This window comes from Calypte anna, chromosome 14 (assembly GCF_003957555.1).
Source record: "Calypte anna isolate BGI_N300 chromosome 14, bCalAnn1_v1.p, whole genome shotgun sequence".
In the NCBI taxonomy this organism is placed as follows: Eukaryota; Metazoa; Chordata; class Aves; order Apodiformes; family Trochilidae; genus Calypte; species Calypte anna.
This window is the reverse complement of record NC_044260.1, coordinates 14,320,212-14,346,305: the sequence shown is the minus strand read 5'-3', so window position 1 is coordinate 14,346,305 and position 26,094 is coordinate 14,320,212. Positions and strand designations below refer to the sequence as shown.

Genomic DNA, 26,094 nt, shown 5'->3' with positions numbered 1-26,094 from the left:
ACCCGCCGCTCTCCACCCGCTTCCGCCGGCCCGCTCCGCCCCGGCCCGCCCCCGGCGGAACCACCGCCCCCGGCCCGCCCGGGAGCAGCGGGACAGAGCTGGGGACGTAGAGCTGGGGGGGGGTTGGTTAAGGGGGGCCGGGCTTGCCCAGATTCTGGGAGAACCCCAGCACCGACCGGGGGATCCCCCCCTCCATCCCTGCGGGAGCCCCTGGATGAGTGTGGGGACCCCCGTGATCCCGGGGTCCTGGAGCCCAATCAGCTCCCCAAGAGCCCATAAACCCCGGAGAACCCCGCAGACTCAGGGGTCCCCCAACACCCTGAGAGCCAACTGGGGGTCTCCAAACCCCAGGAGCCCCCTGGAGCCATGGGACAGAGCAGGGCTGGTGCTGCCGGAGCCGGGCTCCTGCCGGGGGTTCAGTAGCCTTGTGGCTTTCCTTCTCAGTGACAAGGAGAGCTGAATTTAAATCAGTTCAGCCTGGTGAATCAAAGGTCAGTGTGCCTCAGTGGTACAGCAGCTGCCCACCCCATCCCAGCTCAGAACTGACAGTGTCAGGGTGCCTTAACCACCCCTTTCCAAACATCAAGGTCCTGATGATATGAATTGGAAGCTCAGCTTTCCTCTGTCCAGGGAAAAAGAACTGGCAGAGGACCTCACGGAGAAGCTGCATGTCAGCAGAAAGCAAACCTGGAGAGGCCCAGCCCACAGATCTGAAGGGAGTTTATACTCATCCCTAGAGACTCTGATTGCCCCCTCGGCTCCCACGGATTTGCCATGCTCACAAGACTCACAGAACATGTGGCTTTCAACTCATTCTCTGATTTTCTGGTTGTCTGCAAAAAGAGTCAAGGAGTTACACTCAAAGCAGATCTTTTTTTTCCATGCATTTTCTTTGTGACCTTCTGCTGAGTTTGTGTTCTCCCAGACAGTAATGCAGTCTGGACAGGATCTTTGGACATTTATAATGTAACAGAAACCCTTGCTACTTTAGTTAAAAATCCATCTGTAAACGTTCCAGGCAAAAATCCCAGCACTTGCTTATGGGTCAGCTGGGTTGAAGACTTCAGACCTGCTTTCAGCCAACCACAGACTCCCTGTGGATAGACTTACTACTGGAAGAGCTCAAAATCTTTGCTTCTTGTGTTCACAGGCCTAATATATTTGTGATACATTTATTTGGTATGGGAAGGAAGCTTCTTCCTAACTCGGGAAGAGGCAGTTGTTTTCTGGAGGCTCTGATCCCACGGAAAGCCAAGACAGAGCAGCTCATGAAATCAATAGCTAGCAATGTCCTCATCTTATTTAGGAGAAGCCTTCCTTGAAATCAGCCCAGGAGCTTGAGGAGATGAAGATTGGGATGGGAAGGGACTATTCTTCTAATTCCAAGCCTAGAACTTTAATTTCCATTTATCCTTGTGCAGTATGATTCTTGGATGGATTCTGGAACGTGCCTGATGACAGTGTCAGCTTCCTCCTCATATTTTTGCTGGGCATCAGGATATCATTCCCTTTCTGCTGTGCTGATCCAGGCACTCTGCAACAGCCTGGTCCTTCTCTGGGGTGACAGCACCCACACTTTTTTTTTTTTTTTTGTCTTTTAAATATTTTGGCCATTAATAACAACTCCAAGGCCAGATTCTACCAGTAGTTTCCCTGCAGCCCAGTAATTCTCTTTAAACACTCCTGTTTTCTTGAACTCTAACTCACAATTCTTTTTCCAATCCATGTTTTCTCCAGGCTAAATCCCATGGTCCCAGCACCACATGATGCTGCTGTAACATGGCTCATGGCTTATGGCAAAGCTCATGACTGAGATTTGAGATCTTGACCTGCAACTCAATGGATTTATCTGGTTTGGTGTCACTCATGCCTGCTGCAAACATCAGTCAAAGCCTTCTTCAGTGGGTAGACCTCTTCACCATTTTCATTATCTCCTTGTTATTCCTAATATCCTTTTGATATAAGGAAATAACACTCCAGGTAGGCATCCCACACTTTTTCTCTTGTTTTTTGTGCTTCTTCGGATTATAAAGTAATTTTACAATGCTCTCTGTAAGGAAATCTCTTCCACATTAGCTTTGAGTTCTCCCAGCTGACTTTGCTGTTTCTCAAAAATTGTTTGGCAGAAAGAGGAGCAAACAAAAAACCCTTCTGTTCTAATTCTACATTCATTTAGCCTTCAATTCCACTTCAAGTCTATCAGCTCATTATTAATCAGTCCTTAGGAATTACCTTCTTGCAACTCTGTCTCTACTTTCAATTATTTTCCTCTTAAAGGACAAAAAATGAGATCCAAAGTCAAAAGGTCTGGGAGATCTGAGCACAGCTCAAAGTCACCTAATGTGATGCTGAATCACATCAACAATATTGCTCCTCTTCCCCAAGAAAACTCTCCCATTCTATCCAGGGGTGAGTTTGAGCCAGGGAGGGTGACATTTTCTCTCTCTGGCTCCAGAGATGGAGCTTCCACCACTTCCACAGTCAGTGCCACACAGGTGGACACATGGAGCCACCCCTGGGCCTCCTACAGCCAGGCAGAGGATGCAGCTGAGCTGATACCTCCCTCCTCTTGTGGTGTCAACAAAACCTGCAGTGCTTCTGCCCATGCCAAAATCCAGGGGAAGGTGGCTGTGCCATGCCAAAATCGATTTTGGTGACTGTGCCAAGCCCAGGGCTTCAGTCAGAGTGGGGACACTCTGGACTCTGATTGAAGAGCAGGTGGCTGTGGAAAGGTTTGGGCTCACCCAAACCAAAGAGCATCTTGTTCTTTGGTCTGCATCAAGCTCAGCCCCTCCTGCAGCAAGTTAGACACAAAGAGAAGACCCTGGTCTGGGGAGTGTATTCCTGACAGTGTTTCAAACAGGCCTGGGGAGAAATCTAGACTATATACCAAAAATATCTCCTCATTTGGAGCTATGATCTGGAAACATAAATAACAGTGGCCTGTCCAAATTGAATCTGTGGAGCTTTAACAATGCTGAGCCATGAATTTTGATAAATATACTTCCACTATTAATAATGGCACTCAGCTGCTCAACCATTGAAGGAGGTATAAAAGCTTTCTGGCTGAGCAGCTACGATGCCCATTTTGCTGTATTGCTTTCCATAAATCCATAGCTGGGATCCTCCAGGCCATGTGCGAAGGTCCCTGGAGAGCACAGAGCTGGCAGAGTCTGCTCCCCCATCTCTGTTTGTCTGCTTCTGCTACCTGGAGTAAAAAACCCTACACTTTAACCACCTCCAGCCAGATCCTCCTTGAGCTGTGTCCACCCAGCAGCTTATTGCCCACTGAAGCCCTTGGCACAGGGGATCTGGGAAGGAGTGTAGTGAAGTAGTGTGTCCCCAGAATAGGGACCAAAAATCTGCTCTTAGAGCTGATGTACCCTAAATTTGGAGAGAAATATCAGATGATGCTCCTTCCCTGCAGGAGAGTGGTGCAAGGCTGCGTGATGGAGCTTTGCTGTGGGCAGTTTTCAGTGTTACCCACAAATGGAAAGACAGGAGGTCAGGTATTTCAGGGTAGATAGCTACAAGGTGACACAGACAGGGAAATTCCAGCTAAACCAGAGAAGGCTGAACTTAAACTACCTATTACAGCTCAGGGAAAAGACTCTGGAGTCCTCACTGACTGTTCACCAAAACTGTGGCCTTGGTGTGTACCAAAAAGCCAGGAAAATGTGTGAAGTCATCAGGAAGAGCTCTCAGAATAGAAGAGGGCATCCTCTGCTGGCTGTGTCACAGCTGGGCCTCTGGATGTAAGGACACAGAGTCCTGAGCCAAGCAACTGAGGTGATCAAGGGGATGGGGCAGCTGTGGGTCCTGGAAAGGCTGGGACCTTACCCTGGAGAAGGAAGAGCCAACTTTACAACCTCACAAAGTGAACTGGGACCTGGTGCTCATCTGATTCTACACTAAGAGGCCATCGATGAGTCTAGTAAATTGGTTTAAAATGGATAAAAGGGACTCTACACGGGGCAGGAGGGAGAATGATCTTCTGGAACTTGCTGCCACAGGAGGCTGTGGAAACAAATAGGATCAGCAGGTTTATAAAGGGTATAGCAAATTCATGGACAGGTCAACAAACAGATGCTGAAGGCAACAGGCAGGATTGTACCCTCTGAAACTGCTGTTATTGCTGCTGTGGATGCTGGAGGGCACAGTCACAAATGGCTGGGCTCATGTGCTCTCCCCTGATGGCATCTCCTGCTGCTGAAAACAACTCTGGGAGAGAAGAGCCAAAGCTTGGACCCAAAGACCATTTCCTGTGTTCTCAGACTCACCATCCCTGAGAAAATTCAGATGTTCTCAGACCTGGCTGCTGAGTGGTACAAAGGGAACCAGCAGGCAGAATTTTTTTTTTTTTTTTTGCATTTCCATTCAATTCCCATCTCTGTAGTGAAAATCTGTGGCCAATAGCAAGCAGACCTGGCTGAAAAATACTGTCTTGATGTTGAAAAGGGTGATAGACTTGCAGCAAAAATCTGCCGAGATCTAATTATCAAAATGATGTGGTCAGCCACAAAACCAGGTTGGAAAGCCAGTGCTAATGATGTGGAAAACTTCTGCCTTTCAGTTGATAAATGCCCCCAAAACAGCAGAGAGAGCAATGAGAAGGCATCAGAGGTCATGTTACCAGATCTCTGCTCTTTACTCTTCCAGATGTATAAAACCCCAGACCTACATTCTCTTGTGACCATGTCCAGGGACAGGGGCTTTGTGATGCTTGTTGCCTTTTTGGCCACAGGAGCTCCCAGAAAGAGAGCAGGGCAGCCCTGAGGGGGATCAGCAAAAGGGTTTTTAAAGATGTTACTTGCAGTGTTGAACTTGTGATGGCACAGGAGAGCAGAGCATGTCTTCAGTTGTGGGAATGCTTGTTTTATCAGCCCCATCCTGTGTGGAAGGGCTTGTCCAGCTGGGCTTCGTGTGGTCCTGCTCTGAAAGGAAGGAGAGAAAAGATTTGAAGTCTTTCATCCAAACTGGCCTTGTTTTGTGCAGGCTGACAGTTTTCTGTCTTCTACAACCACTTTTCTTCTTCCCACTGGCAAAACAGCCAGTGGAGAAGAGGTGATAACCCTGAAAAGTGTGGACAAAAGTATATTTCACCCATTGCAGTATTTTCAGATTACTTGCCTGAAAAAGATTCCCTTTACCTCAGCAACTGCTTGAAGTCATCTCCACACAGGCAGTGTCTCTGGGAAGTGCTCAAGGGTGATGGAGCTGCAGCTCCCCAGTGCTGGGACCTGGGCTGGCTGGAAGCCCGACCTGGCAGCGGCTTCTCCCTGCCCGGAGGCTCCAGCTCGGCAGGACCCAGGCTTGGCCCCCCGCATCCCCTGCCTGCTCCCGATAAAGCACCGCGGCTTGAGGTCCCCATCTGGTGGCAGCAGGGACCAATGCCTGCCACAAAACTAACCCTAACCCTAACTCATCCCGGCTTTTGGGACCTTGGGCGTTCTTTGGCCAGGCAGAGCCCTGGGAAGCTGTTGCAGAGCCAGGGATGCTGCTCGTTGCCACAGCCTGAGGACACAGCTACCAAGGGTTGGAAGCCAAAGACTGGCAGAGGCAGTGGGTACAACTCCCAGCCCCTTCCCCTCCACACACCCACCATCCCCCGTGGTGCCCCCAGCCCCTCATGCACCCACTATGTGCATGAGGTGCCCCAGAGAGTCCCTCTGTGGCTTGGAGTATCCCAAGTCTGGGCTAGGTTTGCTTCTGGCTCTTCCCAGAGCTTTAAGCACTTGTCCCCACCACCCTGTGTGCCCTGATCCCCCCACCATGTCCCTGATGCCCCCAAGTACCCTGGAGAAGCTGAGGCTCTCTGTGGAGCTGTGTCTGTCAGCTGGAAGAGTGATGTCTGCCCCATTCCTGCTCCATCCCTGCTCCATGCAAAGGCAGAACAGGTTGGTCCTGCCCTCACCAGCTTTCTCTCCCATTCCTCCCCATGCCCAGGAGCAGTGGGCATGTGGAGTCATATGATGCTTTGCAGGAGAAACCCTGGGGGTTGGAGGGGCCTCTCTCACACCTCAGAGACATTTGGGGTCTCTCCTGCCTCAGGAACATTCACTGAGGGTGGCTGGGGCAAATCTCCATCCTTGTGAGTGCCAGGGAGGAAAGGGACCCGTGGCCACCTCAGATGGACTCTGTGGGGTGGCTGCCCAGTTACACCAGGACTTTCCTGGACCTTCACTCAACAACTGGATGGGACCAGGCAGCCTTACTCAGCACCTGGCAGGTTGCAGTCCTCCTGGGACTATCTGCTGCCCTGTCTCCCACCACACCCAGAGCTGGAGGGGAGCCCATGCTCTCCTTTATCAGCCCTCCAGGGCTCCCCCCTCCACAGCCACCCTGCTGCAGGCTGCGATAAGCACCACTTCACTGCTTCACCCATTACTACTCATCCCCCAAAAGCACCTCCTGGGGCTGAGCCCCTTCTGCTCCCCTTGCAGTCCCCCCTAGTCCACCAGCCATCCAAACCCCTCTGAAGTGGCACCCCAGCAATGCAAGTTGGGTGGAAAGAGAAGAAATCCAAAGATGCCATGCAGCCCTGCATGCTGGAGAAGCACAGAAAGATGTCCTTGTGCTTGGAGGTCCCCAGGGTGCCTTCGCTGTGTCACAAGTGCTGGGAGCCCCTGTACCCCACTTTTTCCCTGCAAGCACTTCCAGGAGATGCTCTCCAAGAATTTTACCTGCACAGGGCTAGCTGGGAGAGAGGTGATCCCAGCACGGTGCTCTGGTGGGAAGGATGGAGCTGCAGGGAGGCTTGCAAAGGGCAAGGCTCTGGCCACTCACCACGAGTCTCTCTTCCACAGGTACCTGTAGATGTTCTGTTTGCTCCTGGACCCCCACATCTGGCAGAGCAGTGTCTACCTGCAGGGCAACCACCACCCAAACCCTGCCTCCTCTCAAGAGACAGCAAAACCAGAGCCCATCTCCTCTGCGTGCCCACCTGGCAGGGGCGATCCCTGAGCAGATCCCTCCCGCTCCCTCCCCGCGGGCAGCAAGCAGAGCAGGACGCCAGGGATGGAGCACAAATGCAAGAGATTTTATTTCAGATCATTTGTCTGCTCGCTGTGGGAAGGCTGCTGGTGGGTTGGGTCCAGCTCCAGCCAGGGTGCCGTCTTAGCGGTACTTGGCAGTCAGCACGGTGCCCACGGCACACAGGAACTTGTCCAGGGAAGCGTGGACCTCCGGGGTCAGGGCAGCAGGGTTGCGGATGGCCACCACCACCAGGAAGCATTGGCCCAGCAGCTGAAAGGCAAAAGAAGATGGTGAGCAGAGGGGTGAAGGCGAGGAGATACCCTGGGGGTGTGTGCAGGAGGGGGTGTGTGCAGGGGGCTGGGCTCCCCTCCCCAAATTCTCACTTTGAAGTTGACAGGGTCCACGCGGAGTTTTTGGGCGTGGAGGTCGCTGAGCTTGGAGAGGGCACCAGCGATGTCATCGATGTTGTTGACAGCCTCGACCAGTGCAGCTGCCACCTTCTTGCCATGCCCCTTGACCTGGGCAGAGCCCGGTGACAGGTCGAAGTGGGGGAAGTAGGTCTTGGTCTGGGGGTAGGTGGCAAACATCCTGGAGGAAAGAGGAAGTCGGGGACAGATGAAACCAGGGTCAGGGTCACATAGGATGCTAAGGATGGGGTGGGGATGAGGGCAGAGAAGAGAGAGCTGGGGACAGGTGGCAGAAGGGATGGAGATGGGGATGGACACCTACCTCGCCAGGGCGTCGGCGCCATACTCCTCGGCCTGGCCGCCGATTTTGGCGAAGACGCCCTTCACGTTGGTCTTGTCAGCGGCAGACAGCACCATGGTGTCAGCTCCGCGTTCTCAGCCCCCAGCACGGGTGCCCCCGCTGCCCGCCGCAGCCCTTATATGCGGTACCGGGACAGTGCCCGCCCCCGGCCCGCCCCCCCCCCGGCCCGGTCCGGCCCAGCCCCGCCGCCCCTGGACCCCGGCCAGGTCGGGTCCCGCCCCGCAGCACCGGCACCGGGCCCGGAGAGGGGGAGGGGGGGGGGTTTGCCCCCGGCACCGGCTGAGTTTGGGCTCAGGATTAGGGTTCGGGCTGGCAGCAGTACAGGGTGGGGGGGCCGGTCCCGCTGGCAGCAGAGGAGGCTTGGGTTTAGGGTTAGGGTCTGTGCGGGCATGGGTTGGGGTTTGGGTCTGCGCTGGCCCTGGCAGAGCATCCCGTGTGTGTCCCCTCCTGGCACAGGCACCAGCTCGCTGTGGGGTCCTGGCAAAGGTCCCTCTGGCACGGGCAGCTCTGGCACAGCCTGGCTGTGGGGATAGCAGCCTGGGGCTTGTCACTTCAACAGCATGGTGGGAGTCTGTGCCCCACATCTTGAGCCTGCCCAGCACCCCCAGCACCCATACACAACCCCGAGGGTACCTGGAGGCACAGACTGACCCATCTGACACAGCTTCCCCATGCACACACAGGCAGTGAGCTACCCCACTACACCCACTGCCCCTACACCCCCTGGCATCTAACATGGACCCTGTACAGACACTGTCCTTGCAGGCTCTGTCCCTGTTACACCCTGACAGCCATCACAGCCCCTGTACACCCAGCAGCCACACATCCATGCTGCCCCACTGCACCCACTACCCTTCTTCCCCCAACTTCAACCAGTGCACCCCCTGCTCCCTGAACCCCAGCACCATCCTTCTGCACACAGACCACGGAGCTCCCCTGTCCCAGCCCTCTCTCCTGCACCCAGTGCTGGGGTGGGGGGTCCAGGGATGACCCTGACTCCTGGGAAGGGGGGATGCTCAGCAGAGCCAGGGGGATCAGCACTGGTCTGCATCAGCAGGAGCTCAGAGCCAGGGAAAGAAGGATTGCAGGGCTGCAGCAGCCCATGGCAAACCCCCTGTGCCCCAAGTGATGGTGGTGAGGAAGGTTAGAAGGGCAAGGAAGATGAGGATGGTGAGGAAGACAAGGAGGGTGAGGGGGCCTGTGGTGCTTCTAGTAGGTTCGAGAGCTGGCTCAGGCAGACAGGGGACAGTTCACACCCTTGTTTCCTCCATTGCCAGTGCTTCTTATCGTTTGTGTTTGGGGTAGATTAGCTTGAGCTGGCACCCTTTCAGAGCAGGGAAGGAGGGGAGGCTGAGGGGGGGTTGTTCTTCTGGGAAGCAGAGTGCAGGGAAAGAGCACTGGGGCAGTGTGTCTGCTGCCCGTGCTGCATCAGGGGGACAATCTGCAGAGGGGGTTGGCAGAAGACCCCTGGCACTAAAATAAATGGGTGTAAATGCACAGGAAAACACTGGGATGTGTCCGAGGTCCCTTCCAACTCTAACCATTCTATGCTCCTGTGATTCTGTGGAGGAAAAGGGCTGTGGGTCCTCAGTGCCCTGGCAGGAGCAGGGCCAGCATGGCTGAGGGTCTCCCTGCCCCATGTTCCTGCCCCAGGGTCCCTGCATGCCCAGTTCCTGGCAGCTGCCCACACTGCAGGTACTGCCCTCCTGATCCACCCTCTCCCATCCCTCATCCCTGGTGTCACAGGGCAGAGCAAACCCAGGGCTAATTTCGTATCTTACAACACATCACCCCAGATCCCTGGGACCTAAAGACAAGGATTTTTTCTAAATTCAGACTCCAAAACCCTGAAAACAGTGTTCCTGTGCTGGATTGAAGCCTGCCCACCCCAATCCCACTCTGCCCAGCTCCCAGGGGAAAAGCAGAGACCCGGGGTAGGCGTGGGGGCTCTTCACTGGCAGTCGATGGGGATTTGTGGCTCAAGGGTTGAGCTCAAGGACAGTGCTTGTGCTTCATGGTCTGCGGTAGATTTTTTTCCCTTCCATGATCTTGGCTAATTGCCTGTGGAGCTGACAAAGGCACTTAACTCCCACAGCATCCCCAGTAAAGCCCTAAACAGCCGTAGTGATAGGTGGTGCCAGGGGAGGAATTAATCCTACCCTTCCTGGAGAATCCTTCAAGGAGATGCAAGAACCACATTTGGCTCGGCACATCCTTACCCCTCTCTCCTCGGGGGGCTGCAGGTACGGTGAGGTGACAGACTGAGCTCCATTCCTCAGGTCCTGCTGCATTGGCAGCATCCCAAGCTGGGGTGGAAGGAGGCAGGATCCTGAAGGGCACCCAGGGAGCCCGTGGCCAGTGCTGCCCTCCTGTACTACAGCTGTCCCCACCAGCAGCTCCTCCTGTCCCTCCCTCCCTCTGATGGGAGCACAGCAATACCCCAGCCCACCCTGTCCCCCAGTTCTGGCACAGACAGACACAGGGTATTTTCAAAGGTGTCTTTATTGGTGGCACCTGGACATACATAGCAGATTATCTGTACTTCTCAGCCAGCACAGCAGCCACGGCCGACAGGAACTTGTCGAAGGCAGCGTGTACCTCAGGGGTGTAATCCTTGGTCAGGTGAGTGGCCAGCACCACCTGCAGGCACTGTGCCAGCAGCTGTAAGGCAAAACAGTGTTCAGCATCATTGCTATGGCCCCCAGATCCCAGCCCAGTCCCTGTTCCCCATCCCCTCTCACTCATCCCCCCATCCCAGTCCCCATCCCCTTGTTCTGTGTCCTTATGTTCCCCACTCTCCATCCCCTTGTCCTCTGGCTCCCAGTCCAGTCCATGGTCCCCGCTCCCTGTCCCCCCCCCCCCCCCAGCCCAGTCCCTGTCCCCCACCCCTCGTTCCCCATTCCCCACATGCCTTGAAGTTGACAGGGTCAACACGCAGATTGTAGGCATGTAGGTTGCTGAGCTCCGACAAAGCCTGGCTGAGGTTATCCAGGCTCTTGACAGCAGTGCCCAGGGCGGCCACAACCTTCTTGCCGTGGCCACGGACCTGGTCAGAGCCTGGTGACAGGTCGAAGTGGGGGAAGTAGGTCTTGGTCTGGGGGTAGGTGACGAACATCCTGCCGGAGCAGAAGGGTCAGTGCCGCTGGTCCTCAGCATCCCTCCCCCCAACCTCCCCATAGCCCCCGAGGGGCTCCCACCCGCTCCCCCCCCCCCGCTTGCCCACGGGTTCCCTGCTTTACCTCGTCAGGGTTTCGGCTCCAACATCCTCCTGGCAGCCTTGGACCTTGTCCCAGACCTGGGTAATCAGCTTCTTGTCCTCGGCGGTCAGCATGGTGGCTGCGGGCAGTGGGCAGACAGGTCTCGGTGGGAGCGGAGCCTGCGGGGACGCCCTCTTATAGCAGCCGGCACCTCTGCCCCGACCTTATCTTATCGGCACCGAGGGGCGGGGGGACCGCGGCGTGCCGGGCCCAGGGAGCGGCCCCGCTGCTGCCCCGGGGGGCCCCGGAGGCCCCCGGAGGCCCCCGGTTCCCCTGCCTTGCCCCATTGCAGCAGCCCCATGCTGGGGGCTAGGGGCAGCACCTGCCCCAGCAACAGCATCCAGCGGCATGGACCTGGGGTGGCACAGCCCCAGCCCAGCTGGACAGGGTGTCCCCCAGCCTCCTGGCAGGATCCATCCTGGCCTCGGGTCCTCTCTGGCTCTGCAGGTCCCACCTGTGTCCCCCAGACTCTGCCACATCAGCTCCTCTCTGCCCACAAAGCCTGTGATCAGGAGCCAGCAACAAGCCCTCCCTGGGGATCCACCATGGGAAACATCATTTCTCCAGCAGCTTAGGGAAGTGGGCAGTGAGGAACTTCTTTTTGGGTACATGGCATTCCCAAAACGTGATGCTTGTCAGGCCTGTGCTTCTTCCCATCTTTCCCATCTTTCCACCCCAGCGTGTGCTCCGGGCTCTCTGCAAACACTGGGACATTCCGCAGGGCATAGGGTGGTTGGTGACTGTCACATCCTTCACCCAGCCTCTCTACAAAGTCTTTGGTATAAATTTGGGTTAGGCATACACCAGATGCTAAGCCACCACCTAAATTCTGGGTTTAAACTTTCAGGTTACCCAAGACCTGAAAAAAGCAGAATGTTTTATAGATTCCCATGGTACACTGTGTGACAGGTTCAGAGCAATTTGGTGGCTTCAGCCTTTCTGCACTGTCTCTCTCCCTCTTGCACAAACACAGTCTCAATATTGTGTAAATGAGATGAGGAGCACAGCTGGCAGTGCCAGGTCAGGTTGTCGAGCAGAGTGTTGAAGTGCTGAAGACTTTGCACCCACCTTTTCCTGTCAGAAGTCCCTGAGACAGGCAGGGGCATTCTGTGTAATCTGACAAGTAATTTTCTAGGAGTTTTAGGTTGCTGACCACACCAGCTCTGATAACACACTGATGTTCTGGTTCCTGCTGAGCAGTGTTTGTGCAGCATCAGGACATCTCTGCTTCTCACTCTGTCCCCCCCCCCAGGGAATGGATTTTGGGGTGCATCATACAATGGGATGGGACACAACAGGGCATAGGACTCCAACTAACCAAAGAAGTCTTTCATACCATATGTCATGATCAGCAATAAAATGGAAAAGAGAACTGGAGGAGTTTTAGGGGGTTTGCCCATCTTTTTTTGCTGAGAAACTGGCTGTGCATTGGTCTACCCACGAGGGGTGGTGAGTGACTGACTTTGCACCACCTGTTTTATTTTCTTCCCTCTTCTTCCACTTGTATTTTACTTATTAAACAGTTATTTCTGTTTGCTTGTTCATTTGTTTGAATTTGACCCTGAAATTTTCTTGCTTTTATTCTTCCTTTCCTCTTGCCCTCATCCCACTGGGGAAGGAGGGTGAGTGAGTTTTGCTGTCACTGGAGTTAACTCACAAGAAGCAGGTGTGGAGGATACCTGTAGCTGCTTTCCAGAGAAACCCTGGAAATTTCTGGTCCCCCAGATGCCATCAACACTGATCAATGGCCATTGCTGTTCCTAAGTTTGAAATCACAGAGTCACAGAGTCACAGAATGTTACAGGTTGGAAGGGACCTTGAAAGATCATGGAATCCAAGTGCATCACAACTGTTATGTCCTCACCACACAGAGAATGTTATCTTTATTATTTATTATCTTTAATAAATCATCTTTATTATTTATTTACTTTAATTTATTTTACTTTAATTTATTACTTTAAATTACCTCCATGTCATGATGCACATGAAGTTCCCCCAGTTAAAAATTATGTCAAGCTGAGGGGATGATCCCTGCACCAAACCTCTCTAGCAGGTGTGATAGCCCAAGGTGTTCATGAAGCACATCAGATACCTTGGTCATGCCCCATGGAGAGGAGCATGAGAAGACAATGCCCTGCATGGTCTGGGCACATCACAACATGTGGCAATGCAAAGGTTTTGCTCACAAAAAGCTGTGATGAGTTTTGCATGGGCCAAACAAAAAGTCTGGGTCCATCCAGGATCCTAGCAGGGTACAAGACTGTTTCCCATTCTTTGGTGGCTGTACCTTTGGTGAGCAGTAGCAGTCACAGAGCACCAGCCTGATCTGGGTTTTTGCTCAGCATCATGTTCTTTCCACTTAATATTATGCTACTCTCACTGAATTTAAACATCTTAGCACATGAATTGGTACATCAATTCACTGTTACACAAACTAGTACATGAATTTGCACAGCTTGCTTTCCCCCCTCATATTGTGTGGACATTTCAAACCCTCCCTGTCTGAACAATAAGGTGTAGGTGGGACACATGGAGATGAAAGCACAGAGACCATAGCTCACATTTCATTTATTTATTGTTTTTCTGCAGTAGGTCACACCCAACCATAGAGGATTAGAGAGGACAGCATAGGAAGGAGGGAGTATCCCAGGGCCTGGCAGCAGGGATGCAGAAGTCATTTATCTGTACTTCTCAGTCAGAACAGAGGAAACACTGGACAGGAACTTGTCCCACGCAGCATGAGCTTCTGGGGTGAAGTCTTTGGGGTAGTGGGCAGCCAGGGAGCACAGGATGCAGTGGGAAAGAAGCTGTAAAGGAAAACAGAATGAAATCCATCATCTCCAGTCACAGAATTCAATCTGAGGGTCTGCAATGGACCTTGGTCCCAGCTTGCTTTGGGATGACAACTGTGTTTTGACCAGGGAGTGTGGCTGCCTGGTGCTATTGATGGAGAAGCAGAGTTGCCTTTGATTTAGGGCAAAAGCCACTGCTTCATCCCACTCCCTCTTCTTTATGTTGCTTCCTCAGCAAAGGGAAACACAACAAAGTGGAAACATTTAGAATTTACTGAGACTTTGTTCAAGATATAAACTGATTTGTGAGGGAGATTCTTAAATTACAACAAAGGCAGCAGACTTTAACACAGGAGCCCCCTGAGGAGTACTTTGCCTGAGCCAGACCTGCTCTTTCACTAAAAGATCCAGCCTCAGGTTAAAAATCAGGTGGGGAACAAGCAGCAACATGAGCTGACAAGGCTGCACAATTACCATTAATTAAGATCAAGCTGCCATTAGCCCAACTGAGCCGTGGTCTTTAGTCCTGTGGTGGCAGTTTTCACCCCTGAAAGTCTCTGTGCTCACTCACCTTGAAGTTCACAGGGTCCACCCTGAGGATGTAAGCGTGCAGCTCACTGAGTTTGACCAGAGCACCTCTAAGGTCATCAAGGTTCTTCACAGCTTCCCCGATGGCATTCATGACTTTAGAGCCATGGCCACGAAGCTGAGGGGAGCTGTGGCTGAGGTCAAAGTGAGGGAAGTAGGTTTTTGTCTGGGGGTAGGTGAAGAAAAGCCTGGAAGGGAACATGAGAATGTGATTCAGCAGTGGAAATGGTGTGGAAGAGATGGTAAAACCTCAGAGCAAGGGCAGGGTAAGCCTGCCAGCTGCAGAAGGACACTCCTTCCATGGTTGTAGCAGAGCTTTGGGAGCTTGAAGCTCACACTAGGAAAGTCTTTCTGCTCTTAAACCTCTTCTGCAGTATGTGCAGGTTAGACAGTGGGCTAAGCTGGATGTACTAGAGAAGAATGAAATGTTAAAAGTCATTTATTGTTTTGTCTTTGTGAAAATAAATTATAGCCCCAGATTATCCCTACATTTGCCATATTAGATTGTTAGCCAGTCTGCAGGATCTTTGAACTACTACAAGCTGGCAGAACCAGAATCCATGAGTGGTACTCAGAGCCCTGGAAGGGTTATCACAGTATTTCATATTGAGCTGTAAATAACATTTAAAGAACTTTGAATAATACAATAATTTCTGAACAATTTCCAGACTATTATTTGCATGATGTTTGGATTACTGTGCTACATGTACTTCATGCAGGGGTTCCTGCTGTCTTGTTTCCTAACAGCTTGTTACTCATCAACTGGAAGAATGCAACATGAATACCCAGGGAATTTAGTGGACAGCTATTCTCTTAAGGCCTAGAAATTGGCAAAGAAATTGCCTGACTTGTACACTCCATTTCCTAGCAGGGATAACCCTATTTCAGGACACTGAGTATGAATAACTTTGAGTTCCTCGCCAGGGCTTCCAGCTACGACATCTCGTCTTGCTGTAATGGGAAATAAACCATTAGAATTACTTAGCAAATTATGTTTTGCTGTAAGATTTTGAAGCATTTAGTAGCACAGATATTAGCATTATTACCATTTAGTAGCACAGACATAATGCCAGAAAAATCACACCCCAAACAACACAGAGATCACCCATCCACTCTCATCACTCCCACTGTGCTCTCGCTCCCACAAGTTTTACAAGACCTCCATCCTGCAGTTTTACAAGATCTCCATCCTAACAGCAACACCAGAGGAGGAACCCTCTCTGGGTAAGGGATCTGGGGCCCTTACCTCTCCAGTGATTCTGCCCCAATGGCATCAATCTGGGGAGCCACCTTTGCCCAGATGGCGACCACGGCAGCTTTCTCGGCTTGAGTCAGCGTCATCGTGCAGGAGGGTGCAGGCTCAGGCTCTTGGCAATGAACCCTCAGAGCAGGTTTGGGCTCATTGTCCTGACAGCCCTGGTTATAAAGAGAAAGGGGAGAGTGGACCTTGGTGCCTGTCTGCACTCATTGGTCCCAAGGCCCACCCATGGGGGGCGGGGGGCTCTTATCTCCCCCTGAAACAATCCCTATTTCGGCAGGGATCAGCTCACTGCCCTCCTGGGTTGCTGCTGTTATCAGCTTCTTAACATAAAGGCTGTGTGGCCCAAAGAAATTGTCTGGACATATATTGATACATGACCAGAGAGAGAAATGCTGGAAAATTCCAGTGATGGAGAGTTAGGATGCATCTGTAAGCTCAGTGGACTTCAAGCTTGGAGAGGAATCTGTATTTTCTGCTTTGCAGAAACTGGGCCTTTCTGTGCCATTACATACACCTCCAGGATACGTGGCTGCCACGTGGTGCAATATTTTGTATGAAACAGTTCCTAGGTAGTGGCAGGAGACGTGCAGGGTAGTTCAGAGGGGAGTGAACCCCTGATTTTGTGGGAATTGGGGGAGATTTTACCATTTGCTTCATCATTGTGAGGACTTCGCCAGCCTCTGGAAAGGAATTAGGGACACAGTTCCCAATTGATATTGTTTATAACATCACAGTTTATACCAGCACGATTCCTAAAGATAAATGGAGAAGAAGCTTATGAAACTGATACAGTCCTAGAAAAAAGCATGTGTGTGAGAGAAAGCCCAAACAGACTTTATTTTTCATCACTAACTGCCTTATCCTGCACATCATTGATTTCTACTCGTTTGATCATGCTGTTAATTATCCCTTATGCTGCAAAATTGCTCTCAGCACCACAGGCTGTGCTGTTGTGTGCTGTGGGCACACATGGACAAGCCTGGTCCCACCATAGATGTCTTGTACCTTCAGGTCATGGGCATACTGATGGGTGAAGGACCAAACCAGCAAAGGGAACATTGCAAGTCTGTAATCACAGATAAGTGGGCAAAGTGTCAAAGAAATACCCTAGTGGAGAAGGTCGCTGGGGAACCCCTGAGAATGAATAACCTGCCAACATATGAAGCAGAGCTAAATCTCTCTGCCACCCTGATAAACTGCAGCAGCCATGCACACATCACCACCAGGCACTGGCAGGCATGCATGTGGTGCAGGCAGAGAGGTCAGATAGTGTTCTCTGCCCAAATAGTCCTGCATGGCTGAGCTGTATAAGCCAGGTTCCCTGCTGACATGTGTCTGTGCTGCCCAGCAATGTTACCAACTGCTGCAGGGAGTGCTCCCCTCTAAGCCCTCTAAGCCCCTCAAGGATCTAATGGTACCTGGATCGTGAGGACCTTGCAGTATGTTCAGCCTACAGCTACCTGTAGCAGGGTACAGGTGTCACACAGGAGCACGGACCCATGGAGCCTCTCCTGGTGTGGCTGTGCCTTCCCACCTGTGCTGTGCTTACAGTGGGGGTTTCTTCTCGTGGGGATAGGTCTCTCTGGGTCATCTCCACAGCCCGCAGAAGCTGGTACATTCACTACAAATCATTCACTGCTACCCTCTCCTGGGGCTGGAGCTTTGCCACTGCATCCTGGGGTCAGGTGGGAACGGAGCAGTGGTGCCAGAGAAGTGGCTTGGATGGGGTCAGACAGCTGCTGCTGTATCCTCTGGTGTCCCCAATACCTTGGTGGCTGCAGTGGCACTCACAGAAGGGCACTGACCCACTCTCTGTGCTTTGCTCTGGGCTCTGAATTCAAGCCTCTCTGCATGTCATCTGTCACACGAAGCAGGAGAAACCTTGGGCTTTCCCAAAGGGCAGGCACAAAGCACTGGCTGAGTTCAGTGGCCTTGAATTATCATCCTGTTGGCCTATGGAGGCCAACACCATACCTGGGATTTCATCAAAGTTGTGTTCAGTACCACAGCCCCCTCCTCAGCCCTCCTGCCCAGCAGCTGCCTGGCTGGGTAACTCACTTCTCTTGGTGCCTCAGTTCAAGAGGGGATACAAGAAGCAACTCACCTGAGACTCAGAGAGGACAATTGCTTTGCCATAAGGAATAGTACCAGAGTTCTCTTTGTCTGTCTTCCCTTGGGTAAATGCCACACATCTCCACTGAGAACCCAAAGCTAAATCTCTCTGGTTCCAGAGATGCAGAGCAGGCTCTCCCACTGCATGGCAGCGCTCCAAGCTCTCCTCAGTCACAGCACTTCTAATCAGAGGTCACTCAATCAACGCATGCAGGGAGCAACTGTGACCCAGATATACCCAGGGACAAGGCAGGGACCATCAGGACTCCTTCTTTTTTTGCTGCCAGGTGTTTAGCCTGCACATTGACCCACCCTGACTGTCAGATTAAGGTCAGTGTAGGCACGAGGAGCAGGGTGATGCCCACGGACTCACCCTCACTGAAATCTTCATGGAATTCAAATTAATTTTCTGAGAGTTATTCCTGCACTATCAGAAAAAAAACAAGGGAGCCAGAAGATGGCTGTGGTTTGCTAGAAGGAGCTCATTGCTTGGCCAGGATCAGGAATGAGCTGGGGACAGCTGTGGGAGCTCCTCATGAACATTCCTGGTGGGAGAAGGGTGATCCCTGGCCACGTTCCACAGTGTGCCATAGAGAGGAACTCTCTCTGTCCTTGCATGGACCTCTCAGACAAGTTCCTCCATCCCAGTGCTCCAGCTGCCCAAGAGGTAGAGACACATGGAGGTTATGGCCTCAGCAACACAAGGAGTTGGACAACAAGATTGCTCTCTCAAGGGATGGATGCTGAATCTATGTCCTCTGGGAAACTCCACCAGACCTGCCCTCCTCTCTCCTCTCCTCTCCTCTCCTCTCCTCTCCTCTCCTCTCCTCTCCTCTCCTCTCCTCTCCTCTCCTCTCCTCTCCTCTCCTCTCCTCTCCTCTCCTCTCCTCTCCTCTCCTCTCCTCTCCTCTCCTCTCCTCTCCTCTCCTCTCCTCTCCTCTCCTCTCCTCTCCTCTCCTCTCCTCTCCTCTCCTCTCCTCTCCTCTCCTCTCCTCTCCTCTCCTCTCCTCTCCTCCTGCTGCTTCTTGTAATTATGATTCACAGACCCTTATCAGAATGTCCACCCTTGGGCAGATGCTTAATCTTTGTCACGAAGCTATGTAATGTCACCAAAGGTGAGTTTTAGCATTAATGTAGGTCTTTTTACATCCCGTTCCAACAGCAGGCTGCCAGAGTTTGTAATCTTAATTGGCAGAGGCGAGCAACAGGCCTGTTTGCTCATTATAAAGGTGGGATTATAATTTCCATCAACTTTGACTGTAAATCTTGTAACAGATTTAATGGCATCGCTGTGGGATCAGGGATAACTTTCCCCATGGACCTGTATTTTCCATGAGGAGTGCCTGCCCTTCAAAGTGAATTCCTGTGGGATGAACAACATGTATGTCTGCAGAGTATGAAAATTTGGGGTATATTAAGTTTTGGAAAGCTTAAAAGCAGAATTTAAATCCTGGCTTTATTGATTGATTTTCTAATAGTGCTGAAAGAACTCACAACACTTTGCTTTAACTCAGTCACAGCCTTCAAGAGTTGGAAATAACAAATTCTGTTATTTAAGAAAGTACAATTATGCTTTGAAGCAAAGACATTGGGACATTTTAACGTGGTTGCCCAGGGCTGGCACGGGAGGAATGCTCAGCCTTGATAATGTGACTGTTCTTTAATCACCCCCTGACAACTCTTCTCTCCCCAGCAACACCTTCTCTGGCTTCCATTGTTATCTCGGGCCCTGTGCAGGGTGTCCCAGCAGATTACACCCACACTACGTGTGCTCCTCTCCTGTCACCCCCCTGCCCAATGTCCTGGGTGGAGCAAAATCCCGAGCAGGGATATCTGAGAGTGTTCAAAGATCTAAATAATGCAACCAAATCCAGAGGAATTTGCACGCAAACCCCAGGACACCCTCCAGCACAATTGCTGATGATTTCTGACCTGGGTTAAACACAAAACAGGAGGAAGGCACCAAGGCAGCTACCAGGGGAAGCAATGCGGGGGTGCTGGAATAAACTGGGGGTGCTGGAATAAACTGGGGGTGCGTGCGATGGGAGGGGTGTCCATAGACTGGGAAGTACTGGTCTGAACTGGGGACACTGGGTCAGTTAAAGAAAGGTGAGGTGCTGGTCCGAACTGGGGACACTGGGTTAATTGGGGGAAGGTGAGGTGCTGGTCTGAACTGGGGAACATTGGGTTAATTGGGGGAAGGTGAGGTGCTGGTCCGTACTGGGGAACACTGGGTCAATCAAGGAAGGTGAGGTGCTGGTCCGAATTGGGAACACTGGGTTAAATGGGGGAAGGTGAGGTGCTGGTCTGAACTGGGAACACTGGGTTAATTGAGGGAAGGTGAGGTGCTGGTCCAAACTAGGGACACTGGGTTAATTGGGGGAAGATGAGGTGCTGGTCTGAATTGGGAACACTGGGTTAATTGGGGGAAGGTGAGGTGCTGGTCCGAACTGGGAACACTGGGCTGACTGGGGGAAGGTGAGGTGCTAGTCCGAACTGGGGACACTGGGCTGACTGAGGTGCTGCTCCGGACCGAGAGCACCGCTGAACCGACCGCGATCCACCCGCCACCGCCAATCCCGGACCCGCCGGTCCCGGTACCGGCAGCTCCGCCCCGCCGGAGCCTCGGGCCGGGCCGTGCGGAAGCGGAAGCCGCGGGTGAGCGATCGGGCTTCCTGCGGGCCGGCATGGGGGAGAGCACCAGCCCCATCAGCGTTATCCTGGTGAGCTCGGGCAGCCGCGGCAACAAGCTGCTCTTCCGATTCCCCTTCCAGCGCGGCGCCGAGCACCCCGCCGCACAGCCCAGTAAGTGCGCGATGCCGCGGGGACCGGACCGAACCCGACCGAACCGGGCACTGCGGATGCCCCGCGACCGCCGCAGCTCCCGCCGGGGCTTTGCTGCCGCCTGTGGGGGTTTCGCACCCCCTGTGAGGGCCCTGGTGTCCCACACGCACCCCGCACAGCCCCTGAGGCGGGCTGGCAGCATCCCCCCCAACATCCCCCCCAGCATCCCCCCTAATATCCCCCACAACACCCCCCAGCATCCCCCCAACATCCCCCCCAACATCTCCCCCAACATCTCCCCCAATATCCCCCCCAGCATCCCCCCCTTCCCGTCACTCACAGCCTCCGGGCAGGCCTGGTGTCCCTCAGACTGCCTGTACCTCACACTGCCTGTACCTCAGACCGCCTGTACCTGACACCACCTGTACCTGACACCATCTGTACCTCACACTGCCTGTACCTGATACCACCTGTACCTCACACCGGCTGTACCTCACAGGTGCCCTGGCACCCCTCACACTGACATATACCCCCCCCTCCCCCCCCCCCCCCTCACACCCCACGCTAATTGGATGTTAATTACCACCAGGTGTTGTTACTGACCCAGCACCTTGTTCCCGCACTGGTGTGGGGTTTGAAGGAGCTGTAGGGGAAGGAGGAGGAGAAGGTGGGGTGAGAGGTGAGGCCGCTGGTCTGGGAGAGGGGGTTCAGAGGAGATGGAGCAGACATCAACCAGTGAGGGGAAGCAGCTCAGAGACATCAGTCCCTTGTGAGGGATAATGGGGGGGAGGAGGTTTCATTTCCTCTGAAAAAACGAGCACGGGACTGCTGCAGGAGTTGTGCCTCATCCTCCAACATTCCCAATCCCCAATGGTCAGTGTCCTACCTGACCCTCAACTACCTTGTTCCCGAAGGTGTAAAGGTGCTCACCATCCTCAGGTCCCTTGCTGCTGTGTGTCACAAGAGGTCTGACACCCCTGTTAGTGTGGGAGTTGCTTTTTACCAACAGAATTGTCTTCAAACCCCATTTTGGCTTTATAGGTAAAAATCTGAAAATGTGGGGGGTTTTTTGGCTGGCTGCTACTCTCCCACCCTCCTGGGTTGTGTTGATAAAAGGGTTTTCAGTGCCTGTGGTAGCAGGGTGGGCTTCTGGAGCATCATCATGGTCCTGGAACCTGAGCAACAGTGAGGAAATGCATTGGTTAGATTTTGATTTTCCACTCTTGAACTGCAAATTGTAGCTGGTGCTTGAGAAGCAGTTCTTCCTCTGAATGTTTTGCTCTTTTGTCTTTATCCCCTGAAGATGAAAACCTCTTCTATTTTTTTTTTTTTTTGGTGAGTTTTTGAGTAAGAATAGAAAAAACAAGATCTGATACCTCTACCTAAAAAGAAAGGGCTTTCTGCTTTGAGTATTAATTTTTTTTTTCAATCTGTGATATAGATAATTTTAAAAAGGGCACAGACAAGTATTTGCTTAATGCATGCATTCTAGTGAACACTTAAAGAAGATTGTTCCTTGAAAAAGCTGCCTTTATTCTTTGTTTCAGATAAACCAAGGAGTCGATATGCTGTGAATAGCTCTGGGGACACCACAGAAGATCAAGATGGAGACTCCAGGTAGGAGAAAACATTTCTCCTTGCCTAAGAGTTTAAAATGGAGGAGAAATGGCCTCTTGCTCTCTTGCCTGCTAGTTCAGTAGGCAAATCCTCTTGGATTGTAGAGAAGAGAGCTTGAAGAGATGCTCTGATGTCAATTAATGAGTATTTTAGTGCTTAATAATAAGGGAAAGCTACCAAATCTGTTGGTTTTGTGGGAAATGTATAGGTCAGACAGTCTGTGCTTGTTAAGAAGGTAATATTACTCTTTCAAAGCTAAGAATATTAATATTGGCAAAATTCCACTTATCTTTACCTGCCCACCTCTAACTGGATATATTGTTTGGTTTCCTTAAATTCTTCCCTAGGTCGTGTAGGTGTTGTATGGAGTTGCTGTGCACTAATGAATAACTAATTCTGTTTCTCCAGGTATAGCTGCCCTTGTGTCTGTGGAGTGAAATAGTAGCTCAAAAAGAAACTGAGACTTAAAGATATTTTCTCAATGACAGGAAATCAGTGGGTAGCAAACGCACTGAAAATAGGCAGCATGTTGTTCAGCATGCAGCCATTTACAAATGGACTCTCTGGTTTTTTGTAGAAAATTTGAAATGTGCTCCCTGGTTCTGAATTTATCACTCTCAGATGTGAGAGAAATGTGGGGAAGTTTGTTTTTTTTTTTTGTCTGTTGGCCCATAGTTCAGTTGCAGATCTTTTTTTGTGGTACATTTTTTAGTCCTTACATTCATAAAATGGGGTCATTTCTGTTTTCTCATTTAAGGCTGAAAAAGTAGTATTCACCACTTGCCCCCCACCAAGAAATTTAGATCCCAATCTTGCAAAATCTAAGTTTCTTAGCTTTATTACTGAGAATGGTTTGGCTGAGATTAAAGTAACCCATGAGAGTAAACTTAATCAATGAGTATTTTTTCCAGAATGAGGATCTTATGAAGACACATTCTGTTTAAAATAATTTATATCTCTTGCTCCTTCTGATGTCTGATGTGGACAGCAGCTAGGGAGCACATTAGGGAGGCTCAGGGCACATGTTTGCTGGTTATCTCAGGGATTTTGGGGGTTGCTGTTTCAAAACAGTCTTTCCCTAGATAGATAAAGATGGTGTTGGAAGGGTACCAGCTTCTCTCTCAGTGATTGGTGGTGCCTCTGTCATTTTGGCAGGCTGGGCTCCACTTAATGTGGAGCTGCATTTGCTGGATTTTGCCTGTGGTTCTTAATTAGTGTGATGCAGTATGTGGCTATGGCAGGGGTGTAGGAAAAGCTTTTATCATTTCAAACTCTGATTAGATGATAAAACAGCAAGTATTTTCCTAAACTTTATTTTAAGTAGTTTGAATGTCCTGGCGTGTGACCATTAAACAGAGATCTAGATTATTTCATTTTAGTGGTGTCCAGACTTCTGGGCTTGAAAGTTGGTGCTTAATTTCCAGGTCAGGTATTTGTTGCTAAGCTTTTAGTGTTAAAAAACAATTTATGATCTCTCAGGTGAACTCACTCAGCACAAATTATCACAGTTCTGAAGCACTGGATGAAAGAATATTAAGACAGAAATCCCCTCTCTGCAGTGATGGTCTTCAGAAAAAAGAAGTGTGCATAATTGGATTTCTTTAGCCTTCAGCCTTAAATTTCCTGGTCATTTTTGTTCTTTTTTTTTTTTTTTTTAATAGATAATTGCAGCCTATTCATGACAGTCCTACCTCTAGCTTACCACCCTGTGTTTGCTTATACTAATTTATACTCAGTGGAGCTGTGTGTTTGGGTCTTTAGAATATAGGGGTTTCTAATCCTTTTATAAGCAAAAGTGCAAAGTCAAGAAGCAAAAGTGGCTGAGGTTTGGTGGTGGTGGCCATGCAAGAAAAAGGTATTCAGGAGAATCTGTTAGTGTCAAAACAAGCAGTCTGTCAAGTGTCTCTCTTTGCTGGCTTCTTCTCAGCCTTGCATAATTTGCTCTCTTCAGAAGCATCCTTCTGGTTTTGGAGTGTTTTACCAGCAATATACCTCACAGTTTATGGAGATGCCTGCCAGTCTTTTTTATTATTTTTTCCCCTGGAAAAAAATGTGAGGCAATTACTCCTTTGAAGCCATAAGACAATGCTTTGCTAAATTGGTTTGAAATGGGTTTTTTTTTTTTTGGTAGTTTTTCTGAAGGCAAAGCAAAAGTTCCAAGGAAGGTGCCATGTATAGTAACATGTTTTACACCAGAGTTTGCATTCTTTAGTAGTATAGCTGACCAACTGGAGGAGATGGAGCAAGTTTGACAGCATTGATCTCATTAATTGGCCAAAAGCTTCTGTAATTAAAAAGTCAAGTTACTGACAAACAAGGACTCAGTGTCCCTTTCTAACAAACAATGGTTCTCCTGTGATACCATTTCTGTGTCCTCTGTTCTTCCTTTCCCTGGACTCGTGTTCTGAAAGGCTTCCTTTCAGTAAGGTTGTGCTTTTCCACACATCCATCCATCCATCCATCCATCCCTTTAAACATCCTTCTTGTATCATCTGCCCCTTGGTATAGTTCATGATTTCAGATTGCTTTAGGTTCCCTTTTCAACATAACCAGGAGCAATCTGCTGTCTTTTGGACTAATAACTGCTGGAGGTTTTCATTTTGGCTCCCCTTTCTAACATGGGCTGTATAAACCTTTTCACAGGTTTATCCTTCTGTGTATATAGGAAAGTTGTTGCAGTAAACAAGCCCTTTTGTGCCTTGTTGTTTTGGGAAAAAAAGCAGTTGACTTAAAATAAAAGCAGATGTTTGCCTTGCGGGTATAAAAGTGAGTACAGTGGTCAACAGCTGTATTGTTCAGATCCCTGGGGAGAGCAGCAGCTCTGTGAGCAAGGGCCTTTACAGAATCCTGGCTCTGCATGGGAAAATAGATGTTTGGCATCCTACTTTTCTAAGTCTTGTGGGTATGGAAGCACTAGAACCACTTGGGAAGGGCTGTGGGTCATTTGGGGCTGCACGGGGAGTTTCTTAGGTGAAAATGCTAGTAATAATTTAGAAAAGAAACTGAGGTTTAGAATCTGCTCTAAATCAGACTACAGCCTTTTCTATTTGCTCTTAAGGTAAGCATGAATTTAAAAGTATGGTATAGATACAGGTTCCTACATGCAGTAGGGAATGTGTTAGAGCAGCCAGGGGCAGGGAGGACTGAAATGCCTTACCCTGTTTTCTCCCTGGTGTCAATCTAAGCCTGCAGTATATCCCTGGGATTCACCTGCCATTAACTTTTGACTCTTCTCTATAGTTGTATTTCCTTTACAGGAGTTTAACCCTTAATAGTTCATCCTAGTTTTTAATATTATCTCTTTTTTTTTTTTTTTCTTTTTTGTATTTTGTGTACTTGCCTCGTTTATTTTCTTTTGTTGTGTTTTGTTTTGTGTTTATGGCCATGTTCCCATTTCAGAGACCAATGTCCTCTAACTGATGAGCAATTGGTTTCGGGGTAAGACCAAACATTCTAAACAATCACCTCTGTCTAGAATGGCTTTCTTTTCTCACCATCCTTTTAATTGTGCTTTGTTTCTGGTTTCTGTTTTACACCGAATGATGAGACAATTAAATGCTAAATCACAATGTCTGTAGGAAACTTATTGCTAAAGGTTTATGCTAGGATCATTACAAAGGTCCTACTAACATTTCTGTGCTTCCTGTAGGATATCCAGAATGGGTGTGGTACTGTCCCTTCTGTGCAATGAGAAAAATGACCCTTCCAGAAGGCAACCTGTGTAGCCTTGGCACTGTAGATATTACAGGCAACCCTAAAGCAAATTGTTTTCTGATGAGCAACCACTTAAAAGTACAGATCAGTAAGGAAACTTTTAACCCCACACTAATCACTGAGAGCCCTTCAGAGGCCTGGTTTTGAGCAGCTGCTCTGGTTGGGTTTTGGTGCCCCACTTAGCTGAACTGGATGGCTGCATTATGGCCCCTTTTTGAATATGTGG

At 50.5% G+C, this 26,094-nt stretch overlaps 4 protein-coding genes and 1 long non-coding RNA gene across 12 annotated transcripts in view; 2 read left to right on the top strand and 3 right to left on the bottom strand.

Moving 5' to 3' along the window:
- Positions 1 to 6,401: 6,401 nt before the first annotated feature.
- LOC115599182 lies at positions 6,402 to 7,157 on the top strand. The gene is made up of 2 exons (XR_003988188.1): positions 6,402 to 6,708; positions 6,807 to 7,157. It is a non-coding gene; the product is annotated as an uncharacterized LOC115599182 (long non-coding RNA).
- On the bottom strand, positions 7,019 to 7,860 carry LOC103536783 (hemoglobin subunit alpha-A). Its single transcript, XM_008503000.2, has 3 exons — positions 7,705 to 7,860; positions 7,359 to 7,563; positions 7,019 to 7,245 (listed from the first exon to the last, which is right to left on the bottom strand). Exons 1-3 carry the CDS (start codon positions 7,797 to 7,799, stop codon positions 7,117 to 7,119), a joined length of 429 nt encoding a protein of 142 aa, XP_008501222.1. The 5' UTR covers positions 7,800 to 7,860; the 3' UTR covers positions 7,019 to 7,116.
- A 2,367-nt stretch (positions 7,861 to 10,227) lies between these two features.
- LOC103536784 (hemoglobin subunit alpha-D) lies at positions 10,228 to 11,119 on the bottom strand. Its single transcript, XM_008503001.2, has 3 exons — positions 10,983 to 11,119; positions 10,655 to 10,859; positions 10,228 to 10,404 (listed from the first exon to the last, which is right to left on the bottom strand). Exons 1-3 carry the CDS (start codon positions 11,072 to 11,074, stop codon positions 10,276 to 10,278), a joined length of 426 nt encoding a protein of 141 aa, XP_008501223.1. The 5' UTR covers positions 11,075 to 11,119; the 3' UTR covers positions 10,228 to 10,275.
- Positions 11,120 to 13,586: 2,467 nt separating this feature from the next.
- LOC103537793 (hemoglobin subunit pi) lies at positions 13,587 to 20,992 on the bottom strand. Of its 2 annotated transcripts, XM_030460096.1 has the most exons (4): positions 20,878 to 20,992; positions 15,627 to 15,796; positions 14,364 to 14,568; positions 13,587 to 13,807 (listed from the first exon to the last, which is right to left on the bottom strand). In XM_030460096.1, exons 2-4 carry the CDS (start codon positions 15,719 to 15,721, stop codon positions 13,679 to 13,681), a joined length of 429 nt encoding a protein of 142 aa, XP_030315956.1. In that variant the 5' UTR covers positions 15,722 to 15,796; positions 20,878 to 20,992; the 3' UTR covers positions 13,587 to 13,678. The 2 variants fall into 2 exon arrangements, with proteins under 2 accessions (XP_030315956.1, XP_030315955.1); XM_030460095.1 differs by lacking the exon at positions 20,878 to 20,992 and having other exon boundaries at positions 15,627 to 15,875.
- Positions 20,413 to 26,094, top strand: part of NPRL3 (NPR3 like, GATOR1 complex subunit) — a 37,468-nt gene continuing 31,786 nt past the window's right edge. For 3 of the 7 annotated variants that reach the window (XM_030460087.1, XM_030460086.1, XM_030460084.1), the window contains exons 1-3: positions 20,428 to 20,558; positions 22,085 to 22,154; positions 25,554 to 25,592. In XM_030460087.1, coding sequence (XP_030315947.1) covers positions 20,441 to 20,558; positions 22,085 to 22,154; positions 25,554 to 25,592 — 227 coding nt within the window. In that variant the 5' untranslated portion in view covers positions 20,428 to 20,440. Of the gene's footprint in view, positions 20,559 to 22,084; positions 22,155 to 25,553; positions 25,593 to 26,094 lie in introns of those variants that run through there. The other 4 variants (XM_030460091.1, XM_030460088.1, XM_030460085.1 and 1 more) reach the window with 4 other exon arrangements.

Coding starts and splice junctions, on each gene's coding strand:
- LOC103536783 (XM_008503000.2), bottom strand. CDS start 7,799: ATGGTGCTGTCTGCCGCTGACAAGACCAACGTGAAGGGCGTCTTCGCC. Junction 7,564..7,704: donor GGCGCCGACGCCCTGGCGAG/GTAGGTGTCCAT, acceptor TCTTTCCTCCAG/GATGTTTGCCACCTACCCCC. Junction 7,246..7,358: donor TGGACCCTGTCAACTTCAAA/GTGAGAATTTGG, acceptor TTTGCCTTTCAG/CTGCTGGGCCAATGCTTCCT.
- LOC103536784 (XM_008503001.2), bottom strand. CDS start 11,074: ATGCTGACCGCCGAGGACAAGAAGCTGATTACCCAGGTCTGGGACAAG. Junction 10,860..10,982: donor GGAGCCGAAACCCTGACGAG/GTAAAGCAGGGA, acceptor CTGCTCCGGCAG/GATGTTCGTCACCTACCCCC. Junction 10,405..10,654: donor TTGACCCTGTCAACTTCAAG/GCATGTGGGGAA, acceptor TTTGCCTTACAG/CTGCTGGCACAGTGCCTGCA.
- LOC103537793 (XM_030460096.1), bottom strand. CDS start 15,721: ATGACGCTGACTCAAGCCGAGAAAGCTGCCGTGGTCGCCATCTGGGCA. Junction 14,569..15,626: donor GGGGCAGAATCACTGGAGAG/GTAAGGGCCCCA, acceptor GTTCCCTTCCAG/GCTTTTCTTCACCTACCCCC. Junction 13,808..14,363: donor TGGACCCTGTGAACTTCAAG/GTGAGTGAGCAC, acceptor TTTCCTTTACAG/CTTCTTTCCCACTGCATCCT.